General features: G+C 39.4%; 1 protein-coding gene and 2 long non-coding RNA genes across 3 annotated transcripts; 2 read left to right on the forward strand and 1 right to left on the reverse strand.

Moving 5' to 3' along the window:
• Positions 1–391: 391 nt before the first annotated feature.
• On the reverse strand, positions 392–5,189 carry LOC133723207 (uncharacterized). Its single transcript, XM_062150023.1, has 5 exons — positions 4,216–5,189; positions 4,048–4,100; positions 2,528–3,817; positions 944–2,365; positions 392–477 (listed from the first exon to the last, which is right to left on the reverse strand). The coding sequence occupies exons 1-5, from the start codon at positions 5,187–5,189 to the stop codon at positions 392–394; spliced, it is 3,825 nt and encodes a 1,274-aa protein (XP_062006007.1).
• Positions 5,190–6,128: 939 nt separating this feature from the next.
• LOC133723840 (uncharacterized) lies at positions 6,129–8,647 on the forward strand. Its single transcript, XR_009853296.1, has 4 exons — positions 6,129–6,736; positions 6,824–6,958; positions 7,961–8,032; positions 8,185–8,647. It is a non-coding gene; the product is annotated as an uncharacterized LOC133723840 (long non-coding RNA).
• Positions 8,648–11,193: 2,546 nt separating this feature from the next.
• On the forward strand, positions 11,194–12,384 carry LOC133723419 (uncharacterized). Its single transcript, XR_009852996.1, has 3 exons — positions 11,194–11,415; positions 11,538–11,636; positions 12,102–12,384. It is a non-coding gene; the product is annotated as an uncharacterized LOC133723419 (long non-coding RNA).
• The last annotated feature ends 7,747 nt before the right edge of the window (positions 12,385–20,131 follow it).

The raw sequence follows: 20,131 nt of genomic DNA on the forward strand, positions 1-20,131 counted from the left end.
TCGACTCTCCCATCTCTGAAGCTCTCGTCTCTGTGAGTAAGATTAGACTCATCTTTGTTTCTCTCTGTATATCATTCTTGATTAATCAAGATCTTTTTATTTTCTGTTAAATCTAAATGTGAGATGTGGCAGTTTATATAATTCGGGATAAGCACACTCACCATATATATTTATATATTAAGGACGTAACTACTTGAATGACTGTTTAGGCTATAGATAAATGAAAATTTGGGCCAAAAACATATAGGTATACTAGCATATTGTCCTTCCTCTTTTGCTATGCATATTTGAAATGTTACTCATGAGTGCAATATAATTTCTGTATTGCTTATTACCTAACTCTTACCCCATACAAATATTATAAAATATTGTATATGTCTTTAGTAATCCATCAGTAAAAAACATAAATGGTTGGAACAAATATGTCTTTAGCAATCCATTGTACAAAAATATGCGCTGGTATATACAAATATATATAATTTTAATGGTTGGAACCCAGTCTACTTATTATTGAAATTGGTTAACTACCACAAAATAAAAAGATATTTAAAGGAAAAGAAGCAGAGCTTAAGAGTTCTTTTTGTTCCACTCTTTCAAAATAAGCTAACTGAGATAATAATGTTCATTTTTACTGATTTTCCCATGCACCAACCACATGAAAAATACGGAAACATGCCTCCTATGGCCCTTGTCTATTTAGAACTTTTTCTTTTGTTGAGGGCGACGATCTGGTACCATTCCTACAACTAGAAAGAATTACACAAAGTTACAGGGTTATAATCCAAAAAAATTCAATCAAATATGTACATTTCTAATCAATAAAAATGTCAAAATACCTATGAAGACGATCTATCATTTGTGTTTGAATGAAGCAAAACTTCTTTAAATACGACATTCTTTGTAAATATGCCATCTTCACCAACTATGGATCTTTAAATACCTATGAAGACGATCTGGCCTTGAGATTTGTTTATGGTCAAACAGAAGCTTAGTTTCACTGGAAATTGCTTTCTTGTTAGTTGAAATAGGAGCCCAGCATTTTCTGCACTTTTCAAAGGAATTCTAGGTAGAAAAACTCTAGTCCCAGCAAATTGTCCTGTTAGTATCTCAGCATCAATCAGATTTTGGTACGAACCACGGCCCAACAATCTAGTACCGTTACACAATCCCAATTTAGGGTCAATATTCCTCAAAAGCATGATTGGAGCACCTACTTTCAGAGTTAACTTGTGGGGTGGCAGCCCACCTGCGGTTATTGAGTTCAGAAACTCTGGTTGGTACAAATTTCTGATGTCATCTTCAACAGAGTCAAATGAGTACAATGTAATTTCTTCACCTGGAAACATATGGATTATCTTTTCATTCAACACGTCCACATCGTCGTTTATAAGAGTAATCAATGCTCTGTCCACCATGTATCTTGCATCATTTACATGATCACCCAAATTGGGGAAAACTTCATCAATAATTAGATTGATAGATTGGTCGCTTTCCCATGGAACCACCATGCATTCCGGTAATCTTATCATTTCGTCATTGATGACTTGTTCACTCCCATCGCCTACACGAAGAAGAAACTCTGCAAATTGGTGGTCATTTATGGATCTCATATTCTGTCTCAGTCTCAATATCTTTATATGTGTCCAAAATGTTGATTTCACAATGGAGGCTTGAATGAGTTCAGACTTCGTTCCTTTAGGAATAACAGGGAGGAGTTGACAAAAATCTCCCCCAAAAATCATTATCTTTCCACCAAATGGTAAGTCGACATCCATTATGTCTCTAAAAGTTTGATAAAGTGCTTCAAAGACATGTCGATGTGTCATAGGTGCCTCATCCCAAATAATTGCAGTCGAATCTTGTACCAGTTGTGCCAGAGCAGACTGTTTACCTATGGAACACATAGATGACGCATCTACATTGAGTGGAATCTTAAATCTAGAGTGAGCTGTCCTCCCGCCGGGCAGTATATTTGCAGCTATTCCAGATGATGCTGTGGCTAAGACTATATGATTCATTCTTCGTATGTTTGCTAGCAATGCACGGTATAAATATGTCTTCCCAGTTCCACCAGGACCATTAACAAAAAATAATGCACTTCTTTTTCTCTGAACTGCATCCATGATTGTGTTAAAGGCGATCCTTTGGTCGTCATTAAGGCGGTCAATTGCATCAATGTCTTCTTGAGAGATATGTACGGAAAGTTCGTCTTCAATACACCTTGGCATTCTTGAATTTTCTTCTGGTTCCGTTGTCATTTCAGGCAGGTCAAAATCTCTAATGTTCCTGTTAAATTGTTCAAGTACTCCATTTAAATCTTGTAAGAGCCTGTTTCGGTTTGCAATATCACCAGATGAAGGATAATCTTCCACCATAAAAGGAAAAAATTCATCCCACAATGTTCGGACACCGATTGGCTCATTGTACACCAAAATTGTGACGAATAATCTCCTCAAAGTTGATGGCATCCTAATTGCAGAGGCCTCCAACAAACTCTATCGGATACTATTGTCATTTTCTAGCAAACCTTGTTTCTCTGCTGCTTGCTTGAAAGTTGGTTGTAGAACACCATTAACAGTAAGCAAATCACGAAATGATCTTGGACCTCTTACATGATTAAGGACACACGGGTAAAATTTCTCACCTTCAGACGGTGAGACGCTGTATATTCGCCCAATAACCTTGTAGTTTCTTCTTCTTTTCACCCAAATTTTGTTGCTATTATCCCACCTGTAATGTTCAGGAATTTCTCGATACAAATATGCTCTTGCATCCTCATCCATTTGATTTATGGTGAAAAACTCAGTAAGCATTGACATTTGTGCGTGCTCATCTGCTAGAATATTCTCTACTGTTTCATCAACATTGAATGTTATCTGTTGCATGTTGGGAAGATGTATTTGTAATCGCTCTACTACTGGATATATTTTGTTCATTGCAAATTTGAAGATCCTCCATAAAGCCTCCGGTGCACAGACCCACCTTGCATCAACAAATTGTCTAATTTCATCAAACTCTGTGTTTGATTGCAACTCAAGTGCCACTCTATCAGGACCTTTGTAGATATACTTATATAAGTACTTGACACTTTTTATGCTCCCACATATTTCAACATTGATGTGACAATTATACCGTAATAGCAACCATGGGTTGTAGGGAACCACCCAACTGTTATCCACCATCACATCTCCTCGTCTACGCAAAGGTACTGGTAAACGACTTGCTCGTCTCCGATATACAGGATATGCATCATTCCCTTGCACAGTGAAATTTGCAAATGGTTTTGGATAACCTTTATTGCAACTTCCATTTTTCATACATGACTGCCTTGGGTTAAGAGTTCCACATGGACCATGAATCATATGTGTACACACTGCATCATAAAGTTGAGGCTCCTCGTCCTCATATGCTATTTCAGCTCTAACAATGCGATCATATTCATCAGGGTTATTAAGCTTGTCATTTTCTTCTAACATAATCAGCATATGAACATGTGGTAGGCCCCGTTTTTGAAATTCAACAACAAAAGCATGTGCAGCCACTTTTCCCAACACCCCCTTGTTGATGATGTCTTCTTTTAATTGCTCAAACTTAGCATGAAATACCCTGGTGACTAAATCAGGACGGTCTTGTGGGGTTTGTCCAGGGAGTAGTTCATTTCTAACTTCTTCCCAATTGGGGTTACAGGTCATGGTGATAAAAAGATCCGGCCTGCCATATTTTTGAACCAAAGCCATTGCATCTTGATATCGTTGGTAGATGTCATGTGGGCTTCCAATAAACGATGATGGCAGAATTGTTCTACGACCAACGTTACCTATAATGTATCAAATTACATTTAATTTGTCTTTCTACAACTATAAATAAAATGACGCTAATTATAAGATCTTAACAGCAATCCAATACTAAATCAAACCTGCATCATTTTCTCCTGCATGTAGAGAGTCTTGAAGTCCTTGACGAAATTCTCTCTGAAATTTTTCTTGATTACTACGAAGCCATCTGAGCTTCTGTGATTCAATCTTTACATAATTATCTACAACATACTGTTGGAAGAGGCGTCCTCCTCGATGTAGAGGATTTTCATGACCTTGACACATCTATAAAATAAAGATTTTAAGTATGCATTTTAATGCCATATTCTTAGTGATAGAAAATTTAAAGTAAATAGAATAACCAACCTATAACATATATGCGTAGTAGTCACAACATGACATTGGTCTTCCATTATTGCCATGAGTATTAATGTCCCATCCATATGTTCCATAAGGCAATAATAACGGATACTGCATGGGGTCATAATATCCAACTGAGTCTTTGACATTCCAAAGTTGTCCACTAATTGTTTGAACAATAAAATCTCTCCCATTTGGATTGATGTCGTCACCCCCTACTATAATAGCAGCAACTTGTGATGCAGATGGCAAATTATACTGACGGCGGTCGGAAGGTTGCTCTCTGATGATGAGTCTGCAATTGGGCAAATCTTGACGTTGTCTAAGACTTCGAAATGTTTGAACAAATGGATTGTGTTGATTAAGAATTTGTTGTATCTTTTCAACCATTCCCCTCTCCAAAACTTCACTTTCAGACAATCTATTCTCAAGTTCATGCTCAGTGTCGTATATATAAGCCTGTAGATATCGTGGTCTTCTCCCGTCAATTGGTAATAGACCACCAATTTTATGATATATAGAACCTTGTGCATGAAACGTATAAGGTCCACGGCCTTGGATATTAATTCTTTCATCAACATGTACGCCCATTGAAGTGGAAGCAAACACATTGTTGTAGGCCCTAATATTTTGTCTGAATTTTCTGCCCTCATCAGTTTGATCAGAAAAGAGGTGAACCATTTCTGGGGGAGACTGTATTAGTGGTAGAACAATATTCCCCTTCAAGCAACACAAACTAAAGGTCTCTTGATTAAACAACAATGCATTGCAATATGGGCATGTTTTTAGTGGGGGCAATTGACAATCATGGACACCCATTTCCTCATGAAAATCTCTAGCAGGATTATTATTTATTCTTGCCCTCCTCATACGCCGTACTTGATGAATGTTGTTACGGCGCTCCTCATGATTATTCATGGGCTCACTTTCATTGTCTTCCTCAATGTTGTTGGTATGTTCCTCATCATTATTCATGACCACATTGTTGCTGTTATGCTCCTCATGATTATTCATGGTAGCATTAGGTAACTCTGGATATAAGTAAAAATATTGATCCTTATCAAAAGTTGTTTACAACAATACATACACATGATTCGCTATCAATAAGTTTAATATAATAGCAAAACTAACATATTTGTATAGAATGTTAACATTTTAGGTTTAAAACTCATTTTAATCTATTAAGGACCAGTAATTGATCCAAAGTCCCAAAGTCCCACACCACACCTTATAGCACAAGTCTACAAGTAAATTCTGCTGAAAAGCTATTGGATATGAAACTAGAGGTTTTGATAAAGGACTAAAGCCTAAACCATGAAAGGAACTAGTACATCAAGCTCAAAATGGTACATATAACCTAAAACCATGCTGATTGGTAAAGAAACATTATCAGACTCCATAACTTAAAGAATGTTTGGAATAGCAATTGCTAATTGGGTAATATTTACAAACAAACCATTATCCCAAGTGTAGACCACGTGAATTTCCGAACGTCACTTTTTGACGGGATAATTTTTCGCGACCTTTGTTTGGCTAAAGAATTTTGGAAATAGTTTGGGCTTGGGCCTTGGGCCCAAGAATAGTGTAAGGTTAGAGTCCAAAATTTACTCTGGACACCCAACCGACGGGTATGCTAGTGAACCTAGCCCAATAAGTTAGTCAACCTTTGACCCAAACCTCTTCCTTGATCCAACATGGTTGTAGCTCATAATGACATCTTTGCATAATTTTGAAATATACTCGTGCGTGCGTTTACGATTTTCTTATTTTACCTTTCTTAATAATTGGAGAAATTTCTGCTCGCCTTACCCGAAACTTACTCGTCAAGCATCTCACCGACTTTCAAAAGCACAATTTATTTACTCCTTATGTTTTTCAAACTCGAGCAAAACTCCGACAAAAACTTGCTTGCCATTTCTCTATCTAAAAAAAAAAATAGGTTTTGTGAGACCCGATCCTTATTTGGCATTGTCAACATTTTAATTTGAGTTTTCTTGTATTTACTTATTTTACTTTTATTTTCCCCATCATTTTGGGTTTTTACCACCTTATTCTTTTACCCCAAATTTATCTGCCCAAAGCTGAGCCTTCTCCTTCACACGCAAAACTCAGCTTTTCCTCTTTCCTTGTTCACGTCAGAGTTGGACAGAGAGAAAGGGAGCCTCGTTCAGCTCTTCCCCTCCACGTTTCCATCATGCAAAGGGCAACTCCTCCAAGAACATCATCTCAGACCTTCAAAAGAGAGAACCCAGGCCATAAATCGTCATTCACCCTTCTCTTCTCACCTTTCCTCTCGTCCCTGGACACATCAGTCCGTTTACGAGCCTCGAAACACTTAGTTCGAGATCTCCGATCAGAAAACGTTCTTCATCAAAGTTGTTCGCCTATGTCTCCTCTATCTAGCCTCCAAATTTCAGCTTCATCGGAATTGATTTGAGACCTGTACACCCCTCGAAGCGGAAGCTGTTCCGGAGCAAGCCTGTTCCGGATTTCTGCTTAAACTTCCTCTCTTGCTCTACCCGAATCCCCAACACCTTGCTTGAGACTGATACCAACAGTTGGTAAGATTCTTAAACCATCAAGTTCTCCTTTGTTTCCTCGATTTTAGACTCAATACGTTCAAAACACCTCATTTACATATTGAGCAGTCTCTGTTTCACTTTGCATGTTCGAGATTGAGCAAACTTCTTGGCCTGTGGCTGGACTCGATCCAATCAGCTCCTTCAGCTCTCTTTCTTGTTGAAATCCTCAAGAGAAGCTCATCTTTTTTTTGTTAGTTTTTGGTGAGTATCATCCTTTCCTTAACACTATGTATTTTTGGTTGTTGTTACAAACTCTTGCAGATTACAACTTGTCACTATTGTGGAGGGAACCTTGTTGTTTTAGCTTAGAACCTTTCATTCTTTCTGATGTGTTGAGGGTATGCTAAACCATGGTTATTTTGAACATTGAAATCATGCTTGATCAAAGAGTTTATTTGTGTTACTGTTGTCCAAACACCATGTCTTCAAAACATCATGTTAGTGAGCTACAAGACCTTCCCCTTATAGTATTGAAGGGTGACTGAGACTTTAAGCCTTTAGAAGCTTTAGATACTTTTTGTAGGTGTCTTAGAGTCTACTTAACCAGCCATTTTGGGTACCAAAAGAGTTTTACACAAAAGAACCAGTTTCTGCAGATTCTCAGTTTCAGTAAAATCTGACCCAGTTGCATTCATTTCAAAACTGGAGCTAAACCGTTGAGAATTTGGGGTCAGTTTCTTCTAGAGAAATATAGTAGACAAATATATGAACATTCCGGATTTTGAATCACCTCAAAACCATTTTTCTAGAATTAGTTATGAATTTTTGAAAAAGGTGTACAGAAGCTAGTATTTCTGGAAAGAATCTGCACATCGTTTTACTTTAGCCTTTAAAACCCTTACTCTTTAAAATGGCTTCACTTAGAGTTCTATAACCGTTTCAATCTCACTGATTTGGTTGCTAAACCAACTTCTTTCCAAAATTTTCCCAAGAATTTATCTCAAGTACTTTGAACACTCTTCCTTGGCCCTTAACAGTTTCTACTTAAACTCTGTTTCCAGCTTTTGACAACTTGTCTTTTAAAAAGTGTTCTTACCCCCTCTTCCTAACAGCAAACTCCTTATTGGAACCCAAATGGTCAGGTTATTAGTTAGCAAATAAGTTAAAGGAAATGTTTTCTTCGGAGAGTATTGAGAGTGAATAGCTAGCCTAGTTTATCGTGATTACTGTCACTTATTTGGTCTAGGCTTGATATCTTGGTAGGATCTTGTGAAGTGGTGGTTGCTACAAGGTTGCATTGAGGCCAAGTGCTGCAAGAGAAAGCTCGAGTTCCAGGTAGGGGATGCCTTTAACTCTATCTATGCTTTTCTTGCATATACAATGTTTTATATGAGGCCTCTTGCATGGTTTTTGGAAATTATCTGTTTTACAATTGAAATGGTTTGCGTGGATTGGATTGATGTGTTGGCAATTGATGGGGATGTAAGGAGAGGTCAGTTCCTCCTTGAGCCACCGGTGGTGGGCAGTGTGCACCATGCCCTTGTTATCTCCCCTTTGTCTCTAGCCTTGTGATTAATGAATTCCGGAAAGTGATTGGCTAGATGGACGGTTGTGATGGAAGTGTGAAAGATGATCAATTGCCGTGGGATTGTAGTTACGTGGTGACGGTCACGTGGAAGCGCAAACCGGTTTTATCTACTTCTTTTATTCAAAACAATAACTCATGTTTTTAAACTTAGATATGGGGGCGGGCATGGGCAATGACTGGATGTAGGAGCCTAACCCCTACTTTAGTTTGTTTTGCAGGCTGTTGTTGTTGAAGCTTGGGCACGGAGGATAATCCTTGGAGGACACAATTTGTTTTACTCTATTTAAAGTTTATTTCCTTTCGGCTTGCTTGATTTCACTAAAGTTTTGTAACATTATGTATGGTTGATGATGTGTGTGCTTGCTTACCACCAAAGTGGAACCCTAGGATTAGAACCTCCATTTGAATTTAGGTCCTAGTGGGCTAGACCTAGAAGACTCACATAAATTACCATTTAATGAACTTAATGCAAACTTGGGGCTAAGAACTAAAAATTGACATAGGTTCTAAAACTCAAGTCAACACCACCTTCCTTTCCTCTTATTCGCCTAGTTCGTAATCTTGTGATTACGAGCCAAGCCCACTATACAAGCCCAAGAATTTCGGGCTTATAGATTTCTTGCTTTCCAACCTAAAGGCCTTGTCTCTTTGAGAAATTCTAGGCCCAAAACACTTACTCTAAGTGTCGCGGGAGTAGGGTTCCTTGGGGAGGCGGCGCTGTGGTAATCCGGTCTCCGGGTCGCCACACCAAGACTTTGACGCAAAATAGAAGCTAGCCAAACTAACCTCATCAGGATCTCAAGTATATATATGGATATCACAAAACACCTATATTCAAGTTGAGGAAGAAGATTCTCCAGCCTTATCACTCTTAGTGTCCTTCTCCTCCTCCTTGACTGCAACGAGGTAAGCGGCACTATCTTTCTTTTTAGTTGTGGTCTTTTTCTCCTCAACCTTTAAATTCTTGAGAAGCCCAGCATGTTAGAATAAGAGAATGATATGAAACAGAAAAGGATTATTGGAACTGAATTGTTATCATTGATTGAAAAAAGCTTTGTATAAATAGAGCGTACAAAACAACTAAGCAAAAAAAACTGGAAACAAGTATCCCACGATTAACAACTCCTAAGATCATGGGATGACTTGGTAAAACAAAACAAACTCCTAGTAGACTAGGACTTTACTTATTCAAGACTAATTCAAATAAATAAAACACCTAACAATTGCCCCCTTAAACTAATAGTCATCAAGACATCAGTTTACAGAAGAAGCTCTAGCAAGTCAGTCCACATGCATCAGTAACATCACCAACAACTTCTTTCAATGAACATATACCAAGTAGTCCTCGCAGCCTCATGAATATAGAAATCTCTAGGGGCTTGATTAGGATATTAGGAATCTGATCTTCACTTCTACAATGAACCAACTCAATGATGCCATCCTTTGTCAAATCACGAAGAAAATGGTACCTTACATCAATGTGTTTGCTCCTGCCATGTAACACCGGATCCTTTGACAACTTGATGGTTGAACTATTGTCACAATAAACTGCAGTAGATTCTATTTGAGGAAAATTTAATTCTCCAAGCATTCTCCTTAACCATACTGCTTGACAAGCACATGATGGTCCAGCAATGAACTCGGCTTCAGTTGTCGACAAAGTGACAACTTGCTGCTTCTTTGATGACCAAGAAACAGCCCAGTACCCATAATAAACACATAACCGAAAGTACTCCTTCTATCTACCGATCCAAACCAACCAACTGAACCAACAATGTTGGTAACCAACAATGTCGGTTACCGAGACTTTGGTACGGTAGTACCGAACCGATTTCCAGATAATGGTACGGTACTGGTACTGATTTTCAGATAAATACGGTATACCGTACCGTACCGTATATTATATATATTATTTATTTATTTAAATATATTTTATATCTATCGATCTGAACCGTTGATCATTAATAGTTTGATTTCAAATCTTATTATAACCGTTGATTAGAGTACAGAACCTATTAACCTAATCCAGTTCCCTCACTCTTTCCCTCAGCCACTCTTTCCCTCGAGGCCTCGAAGGCTCGAACCCAGACATCTCCCGATCTCCGCCTCTCCGCGGCTCCGCCCTCTCTCTACCTTTCGTTTCGATTCAAACCCAGAAATCTCCGCTTCTCCGCCCTCTTGACCTCTCCTTTGAAGTTCGATTCGATTCAAACCCAGAAAATCTCGTATCAATTCATTCGATTCATGTCCTCGTACTCTCTTTTGGTCAGTGCTGCTGCTCAGATCTTTGTTTGACTCATGAAGATGCTAGTAATACGTTTCTTTTTTCTGGGTTTTTTGTGTTTTTTTGTCCCCTTTATACCAGTTTGATATCCAAAGACTTGATCTTTTTTATTCAATTCTAGATTCAGGATTTTTGCTTGAGCACCCGGTTGTTTATGGATTCTCTAATAGTATTACTAATTTTATGTGCTCTTTTTGCTGTTGGTTGTTTTAGGCTGATGGAGAAGGAGAGACGTGAGGAGCTCTCAGATGAGTGAAGCCTCAGCTCTGGGTATGTGCTTTTTTTTATGTTGGTAATTCTTGTTCTTTTATTTTTTTTCGTTTCCTGCTTTGTAATGCATCAAAATTTTTGAATTTGTGAGAAAGGTTGTGGATTTTTTAGTTTTATGATAGACCTGTGTTGTGGTTTTCTAAGATATTTGAAGTTTTGAACTTCTGTAGAAGAAGTTGAAGTTGGTTTGTGTCTGTTGCCAAATGTGTGCTTAGGAAAAAGCATGAAATACAGTGAAAGATTCCATTTTTATGAAATTTTAGGAATAATATCCTCGTTAGGTTGATGATAGGTGCATTTGACAGAAACAGAAAGCTATTAGGAACACATGTCATTTTGCATTTAGAGGATGATAAAGACTTTCCAGGCTTGATGCCGAACCCTTCCTACTAACTCCTTGTTGCATTTATAACATGACATGCTGTAAATCATAAAATTGAAGAAATTGAAGGATTTGTGGATGAAACTGACAGAATCTTGCTCCAATCTCAACAATTCAAGGAATCTGCTAATCGAGGGAGGCTTAAACCTGGAGTAATTTTGGAGCAGCTCCTAATGGTCGGTTTGGAGGAAGAGGTCTGTCTTTTTGCAAATTTAGATGATGAAAATGTTATATGTTATATGATGAAAATGTTTTTGTGAACTGTTATATATATGTTTGATGTTTGTATGTTTTGTTTCTATCTTCTTTTTTGCAGCTATAGGTACTCAACTGAATTTGCAGAATCAACTAATCAAGGCCTCATTAAACCTGGAGCAACATAGGAGCACGGCAGTTGGTCGGTTTGGAGCAAGAGGTCAATTTGTTTGCCAATTTAGATGATTGAGTTTGTATTGGAGCTTGTATTGATTTTGTTATGAGTTTCATAAAACTGTGTTCTTTATGAATGAACTGCACTTTTTATCGATCAATAAATGACCAAGGGATTATGATCGCATACCCTTGGATCTAATATCACAGGTTGAGATAAAAACACTAAAATTATATTCATTGCAGCTCAGTCATTGACCTTATATCTAAGAGTAGGGGACCATAATTCTAGGTCACCACCAGTAGAACATTTCTCATAAGAATAGTCGGCATGGATTTGATTCCTACATTTTCGAAAATATTGGAGTTAGTGAAGTCAGCACCGGAGTTTTCTTCATGAATTTTGTTGCTTTAGAGTAGAGAATTAGTTTACCAGAGGTATTCATATTTTCTGATTATTTATTTTATGACTCATGATATTGTTTTTAACCTCATCTTTGTTATTTTGCAGAAAATGCTTTTAATCAAGGAGTGGAGGCAACATTGACCAATACCAGCTCTACACAAACTGTTGCCTAGCAGCCTACATCATGAACTTTGAGTCCTTGAACACTTTGTTTTCAACTATTGCACTTAGTTATTGTATCATTTGATATTTTGATTCATTTGGGTGAGCTGTGAACTATGAATTATTGACTTAAAATTTGTATGAACTATGGAGTGATGAAGGGAGTTGATGTATTCACTCATACGTGATGAACTCAAGTAGTGAAGTTGATGTATGAGAGTTTTTAGCCTATTTTTCATTTCCAAGTTGGCCCTTCAAATTGATGTGAGGATTGCATTTTTTTCATTTGTTGATAGGTTTGGGCTTTTAAAATTTTAGTTGGGCCTTAGCTGAAATCTGGCCCAATTTTAAACTCGGTACTAGGCCCAACCAACTGAAACCGAACCGAGATATCGGTATACCGAAAAGTTGGTATACCGACTTCTGTGGCTGGTAATGGTAGGCTTTTTTGTGTACCAACTTAGTTTGGTACGGTACGTGGTATTGGGCTTCAAGATCCGGTACCGTACCGAACCCACCCCTAGTTAGTAAACCCATTAAGTTATGACTTTTCTCCCTTGTTATAGAAAACACCAAAGTCAGTTGTACCTTTCAAATAGTGCAAGACCCTTTTTACAGCAAGGACGTGTTGCTCAGTTGGATGTTCCATAAACGTGCTAATAAAACTTGTTGCTCAGTTGGATGTTCCATAAACGTGCTAATAAAACTTACTACAAACACCTTGTAGCTGTGAGGTACATCAGACTACCAACATTCTGTTTGAAAATTATGCTGTCAACCTTCTTGCTTATAGGATCATTAGCCAACTTCGATCCTAGTTCAAGATCTTTAGCCAACTTCAATCCTGGTTTTGCTGGGATTGCAACAGAATTGCAGTCTTTCATCACAAACTTCTCCAACACCTCCAGTATGTACTTCTTTTGTGTAATCAAGATTCTAGTTGCTGATTGTACTACTTCGATGCCAAGGAAGTAATGCATCATTCCCATGTCCGTCATATCAAACTCCCCCATCATAGACTTCTTAAAATCATGAAACATCAGCTCATCATTTCCAGTGTAGATTAGATCATCTACATATAAGCAAACAATCAAATACTTCCATGCAGCTCCACATTTGATGTACATAATATGCTCATAAGGACACTTTTTGAATCCAGCTCCAGCAAAGTAGGCATCTATACGGCTATACCAAGCTCTAGGTGCTTGTTTAAGCCTGTAAAGAGCCTTTTTCAGCTTGTAGACTTTCTTCTCACTACCTTTTTTCACATAACCAGTAGTTGATCAACATACACCTGCTCCTGTAACTCTCCATGCAAAAACGTAGATTTGACATCCAACTGATAAATGGGCCAAGCATTTTGTGCTGCAACTGAGATCACCAACTTGATTGTATCAAGCCTCACAACTGGAGCGAAAACTTCTCTATAATCAACACCATACTCTTGCTTGTATCCATTTGCTACCAACCAAGCTTTGTGCTTCTCCACTTTTCCCTTTTCATTCAACTTGGTCTTAAAGACCCATTTCACTCCTATAGTCTTCTGCCCCTTTGGAAGATCAGTAAGCTCCCAAGTGTCATTTTTCTCTATTGCTCTTATCTCTACATCCATAGCATTCTGCCATTTCTTTTATTTGACCGCATCCTCAAAAGTTAAAGGATCACAGTTTGCAAATAGAATCCAATGAGCAAGTTGGTCATCATCAGAAAATTCATCTCCATTTACATAGTCAATCATCCATGTAGGTCTCTTCCTGTTTGTTCTTTGAGATCGTGAGCTGGGAGCTGCTGCTTGAGCTTCATGTATTGGCTGCTCATTTGTCATGTCTTCGGTAGGAGGGATTTGCAGCTGCACTCCTATTTGTTCTTCATCAAAACTCATAGGTATTTGCTGCTGTTGGGTGCTCTTTTCTGCCCAATTCCATGTGCTCTCCTCATCAAAAACAACATTTTGGCTGATTACAATCTTCTTAGTGATGGGATAATACAATTTGTAGGCTTTGGACTTCTCACTCACTCCAAGAAATATGCATTTTTTACCCTTGTCATCAAGCTTCTTTCTTTTTTGATATGGAATGTGAGCATAAGCAATGCAATCAAATATTTTGAAGTGATTAACAACAGGTTTACCTCCATTCCACGCCTTTGTGGAGTCATATTTTGAACAAAAAATGTAGGGCTTCTGTTCAATATATGAATGCTCCAATTCACTGCCTCCAGCCAAAAAGACTTCCCAATTCCTCCTCTTGCAAGCATGCTTCATATCATAATTACAATAGTACGATTCTTCCTTTCACATACACCATTTTGCTGTGGTGTATAGGCTGTAGTGCGCTACTTCCGAATTCCATGCAAGGCACAAAAACTCACAAACTCCTGTGAGATGTACTCACCACCACGATCAGTCCTCAAGATCTTTTTTTTATTTTTTCTTTTGAAAAAGAGAATCAAAGGATTTCACTCTTACCCTCATGGTGACTCGAACCCAGGACCTCAAGATCTTAATAGGTCTGTCAACCTCCTTCTCAACTAGAACTTTAAAGCCTCTAAATGTAGCAAGAGCTTCTGATTTTTCTAACAAAAAATAAACCCATGTTTTCCGGCTATAATCATCAACAAAATAAATAAAATATCTCTTTTTACCATTATATTCCAGAGAGATGGGTCCACAAATGTCAGAATGAACTAGCTCAAGTGGTGCACGAGCTCTCCACACTTTTCCTTTTAGGAATGACTCACGATGTTGCTTGCCAACACAACAATCTTCACATACTTTGTTGGAGGGAGGACAGATTTGAGGAAGACCAGTAACCATCTTCTTCTGATATAGTGTCTGTAAACCATTAAAATTCAAATGGCCATAGCAAAAATACCAAAGCCATGTTGAATCTTTTATCTTGGTCAAATGGCAAGAATGAACACTCTTAATTCGCTGTGGAAACAGCCTGTTTGGAGTCATCTTAACATGAGCAATGTTAATGCTCAAAGTCTGGCGGTAGCCAAACCTCCGTTTAACGCGGGTCCGGTGGGCGGACCGCTACTCTGTATACTTGATGATCCTTGCTGGCTGCCAAATGAAAGACAGGGCGTCAGAGGGAGACCGCGTTGGGCGGTCTTCACTTCTCCGATGCCTAAGTCAGTTGATACATATAGGCAGCACAATAATAAATGAGTAGTTAATGCGTAATTAATGAAGAGAGAAGAGAGGACCTTTTATAGGTGAGGAGAGGTCCGATCTTCTCCTTGTTTTCGATGTGGGACTGAAGTGCTTCAGTTCCCAGTTTCAGTAGCTTCTGATGCTGTCTTGGTGCAGCGTGTGGCGGCGCGTCGGCGGTGATCTGGGGACGATCCTGTGTTCAGGCCGTAGCCCGCCTGGCTGTCCATCCGTAGGACATTACTTTGGTGGGAGTTGGTACTTCTGGTGGTACGATGAGCGTGGCTGATTATAGCTAATTATGCTTTGCAAACGTTCATGTAGGTACAAGCAATTAGACCCCTTTGAGGATCATAAACTTCATAAGCACCTTCCCTGATTGTAGACACATATCCCTTCTCTTAAAGCTGACCAATACTCCACAAATTAATCTTCAAATCAAGAACATAGAACACATTTGAAATTGTTTCAATATGATCAGCTTTAGTTCTAATTCGAATATCTCCTCTCCCCATAACGTTAACAGTAGAATTATCACCAAACCTCACAATAGTGTGAAAAGCTTCAAAACAGAGAAATATGACTTACTACCACACATATGATTGTTGCACCCGGAGTTTAAGTACCATGTGTTTGCTTTAGGCTTTTCCTTCACATGAAATGTCATCAAAATTAAGTGTCTCTTCTTCCTCTTCCTTTTTCTTTGCAAAATTGGACTGCTCCCCATTCTTTGGTTTGTCTTTGTGAAGCTTCGTATAACACTTCAAATGAAAGTGACTGAGCCCATGACATCTGAAGCATTCAACCTTGGACTTATCAAAATGCCCCCTGCCTCTACCTTTGGAGTTTGAGGACTGATGATAGAAGGAGTGAAGATCATGTTTGGTCCTATCATAGGAGTAAAGATCATGTCTGGTCCTACTGCCATTGCCATCTCGAATGCCTTTGCACCTACCTCTCCAAGTGCCACGACCTCTTCCTCTTGTCGCAAAATCACCATTGGTTGTGTGATACCTAGGAAATTCATAATTACTTTATGAGCATTTTCCGGAATCTAATTTGTGGTTATTTGACTTTTTCGTGGCTCGTGGATGGAGCGGAAGTGTTTCGGGCGAATAAATATTCGAAAAATGTGGATTTAGGGGGGGTTCAAGGTTGACTTTTTATTCGTTGGGATTTTCCAAAAACATCCTTCACGAAAGTTGTAGAGCGCGTCGATACGAGTTCATGGACATGTGGAACGCGTCAATCGGAGTTCGTATGAGGAAGTTATGGCTTTCGGAAAAATTTCCGTTTTAGTATAAATAGAGAAATTCCGAAAATATCTTCATAAATCCCATTTGCCATTTCCGGAAACTCTCTCTCTCGACTGATACCTTCATTATCGAAGATATCAGACTGACCCGGACCCGACCGACCCGACCCGACTTTTCCGGCGGTCTCCGGCCGTGAAATTTTCCAGATCAGCTCGCCTCGGCCGTCTGCTCCTCCCTCTGGTGTCCTCTAGCAGCGATTCTCCTTCACGGCTGTGGAGGCAAAGTTTGAGGATTTCGGACCCGACCGGAAATCCTTGTTCTGGTGACGGCACGGCTTCAAGTTTCCTTCTTTGGGTTCGTGGAAGCTTTCTAGATCGATCTGTGGTGTTTGTTTGGATCGATTTACGTGGAAATCGGTTCAACTCGGATTGAGCAAAAATTCAAAGCTTGTGAGGTAGTTTTCGACCCTTTATGCTTGTTTTCTGACTTCGAGCTAGTTGTGAAAATTCACAAGCATGCTTAGATGAACATTTTTGACGTTGGAAGTTTTGGGAAATAATGAGTTTTGGCCAGCGGCGGTGCGCCACCGCCTGTGGCGGCGTTCCGGTCGTGTTCTGGCCATCTAGGGGACTGTTTCTGGTATTATATATGTTCTACTCGTTGATACGAGCGTTTCAATATATAATATGCAAATTTTGGAGTTCGTATGGATTTGTTATGATTTTTGCGGTTTCATACCGGTGGATTTATTCAATCTGTGAGGATTTGAGCATCGGATCGACTTGTGATTTAGACACATCGATCGTGGAAGTATTCCGGAGACTTTGGGAGGTCTCGGATGTGGTTTCACCTCGATTGGAGCCACTTTAGGGGATTTTAGTTCAAAACAGAGGTTTCTAACTTAAATCGTTTGTGAATCGTTACTAAGTTGAAACCATATGTGATTAGGTACTTGACGAAGTATCCTTGGATGTTGTTTTGTGGTTTGGCTGCTTTGTTCTATATTGAAGACGCAGCGGGAGTTTCGAGATGAGTAATCTCACAAGGTTCATTTACAAACGGAGTTACCATTATTGTTTTGGCGTTATTTATTTAACTGCAAACTATAGTTGGTATTAGTAGGCATTCCTGAGCGAATGACTACGTATATATATATTTACGTGAAATATATATATATTATTGTGAGTGATGTGTGATGAAGAATATGCATGGTTGTGTTCATATTATTGTTGATGGTGACCAATGGTTGATCTGAGACCAAATGGGGTCTGAAGATCAAGAGTCATGATGGTGACAGGTTGCAGATGGTGACCAATGGTTGATATGAGACCAGATGGGGTCTGAAGATCAAGAGTCACAGATGGTGACAGGTTGCAGATAGTGACCAATGGTTGATCGGAGATCAGATGGGATCTGAAGATCAAGAGTCACAGATGGTGACCAATGGTTGATTCCGAGACCAGACGGGGTCTGAAGATCATATGTCACAGATGGTGACAGGTCGCAGATAGTGACCAAGGCAAGAAATAGGGAATCACACAGTTGGCCGGGCAAGTGGGTACGATCAGCTAGAGCGCTAGTCTGTCTGCCGTTATAGCTTATGGGGGTAACAGTCGAGGTTGCTGGAGACTCATAAGTATGTAGCTTCAAAGAGAGTCTCAAGAGTATTCTCTCTTTTATTGTCTAGATGAGACTTGATTTGCTTATTGATGGTTAGATTAGCAAATAGAACATTGTCACAGCGGTGACTTAAGTTGTCCCTTCGGTGGAAAGGACATAGAATGTTAGAAGGAATCATAGTTGCATTGTTTCCTTAAGCTGATTTGTGTGAGTTGTTGATTGATGTTCATGAGTTACTCATACGAGCTTTCACAAGCTTACCGGGTTTGTTGTGTGACAACCCGATGCACCATTCAAACGGTGTAGGGGTTAATCCTGCAGGTTAGGATAATTGGGGCTGAAGCTAAGGTAGCTTGTTGGCAGCAGGACGGTTGGGAAGCAAATTTTGTTAGTTTTGCCATTGTTATGACTTCCGCTATGTAGTAAGCTCTGAGGAGCATTTACGTTTTATTTTGTGATGACAATTTAATTCGTAAGCTTATGTAATATATGACTCTGTGGAGCGGGTCAATATTGGAATTGTGGGTTCAGGGCATCAATATGTACTTGGTTTAAAGGGAAGATGTCTCCATGTATTTTGTATTAATGGCTGAACGATCACGCATGTATAATTATGGGATTATATATCGATTTTTATTTGTGTTAAAAATCAGGGGCGTGACAGTTTGCAACCTTCAATGCTGCTTGCTCCTCTCCATTGTGTCGATTGAGTCTCCTCTGTTCCATATCTCATAGTTTTGAGAAAGGGTATATGCCATTGTTGGCTTCTAATGGTTGCAGTGGTACATATTTCCTAAGAGACAGGTTTGGAGATGTTGTTGGTGTCTTCAAACCCAGAGATGAGGAGTATGGAGCAATAAATAACCTCACGGGAAAGTATTCGCTATCGGATGATCTGAAGAAAGTGGTGGAGGTCGGAGGAGGGGCTGAAAGGGAAGTGGCAGCTTATCTCTTGGATCATGGGTTTGCTGATGTTCCTTTGACAGCTTATCTGTTGTTGTTGATGTTTTAAGTGTTTTAAGGGGCTGCATGTTGTTGTTCTCTGTTGTCATAACCCTTACTGCTGTAAGACACACAAAGCTATTGTGTTTCACATCAGGCCCAGTAGGGGGCTTTGATACTAGATTGTTAGAATAAGATAATGATATGAAACAGAGAAGGATTATTGGAACTGAATTGTTATCATTAATTGAAAGAAGCTCTGTATAAATAGAGCGTACAAAAAAACTAAGCAGAAAAAACTGGAAACAAAACAATCTAGTAGACTAGGACTTTACTTATTCAAGACTAATTCAAATAAATAAAACACCTAACATAGCAGCTGCATTAGCATGTTCATTTTCTTCTTCAGGCTTTTGGGACTCAACAACTTTCTGGCACAATCTCCGCAACCCCCTCCCTTCTCTCTGCCTCAGAACCACCATATCCGCCTCCGCTCCACCTCAAAACGTCGCCGTCTCATGGCATTCCCCAACCAACAAGTACTCGATCTCCAACCACGACCTCGACTCCCGAGGCTTCCTCCTCCACCGCACCACCGCTGACCTCAATCTCGACCACCTTGACAAGGTCTTCGTCGCCGTCGGGTTCCCCAAGCAGGACCCGGCCAAGATTTGGATTGCCTTGGACCACACTGACTCGCTTCTCTAGCTCGACTACGCCAAGACGATGATGACGATGATGGTAATGAAGAGGAGATGCTCATCATCACCGCCAAGACTAATTTTGCTTACGGGCCGGAAAGAGATTGGAGAGCGGAGTGGATAGAGGGGGAAAAAATGCAAACAGTACCTGACCTTTGGCCTATTAGTAACTTTAGTACCTGACAAAAAAAAAATCACTTTGGTACTTGAAGTTCGGACCCCTACCCAACTTTAGTACCTAAAACACTGTTGGTCGTTACGGCGTTAGTCAACTGTCAAACTTAGAGGGGTATTCTCGTC

The sequence above is a fragment of the Rosa rugosa genome, chromosome 7, assembly GCF_958449725.1.
Source record: "Rosa rugosa chromosome 7, drRosRugo1.1, whole genome shotgun sequence".
In the NCBI taxonomy this organism is placed as follows: domain Eukaryota; kingdom Viridiplantae; phylum Streptophyta; class Magnoliopsida; order Rosales; family Rosaceae; genus Rosa; species Rosa rugosa.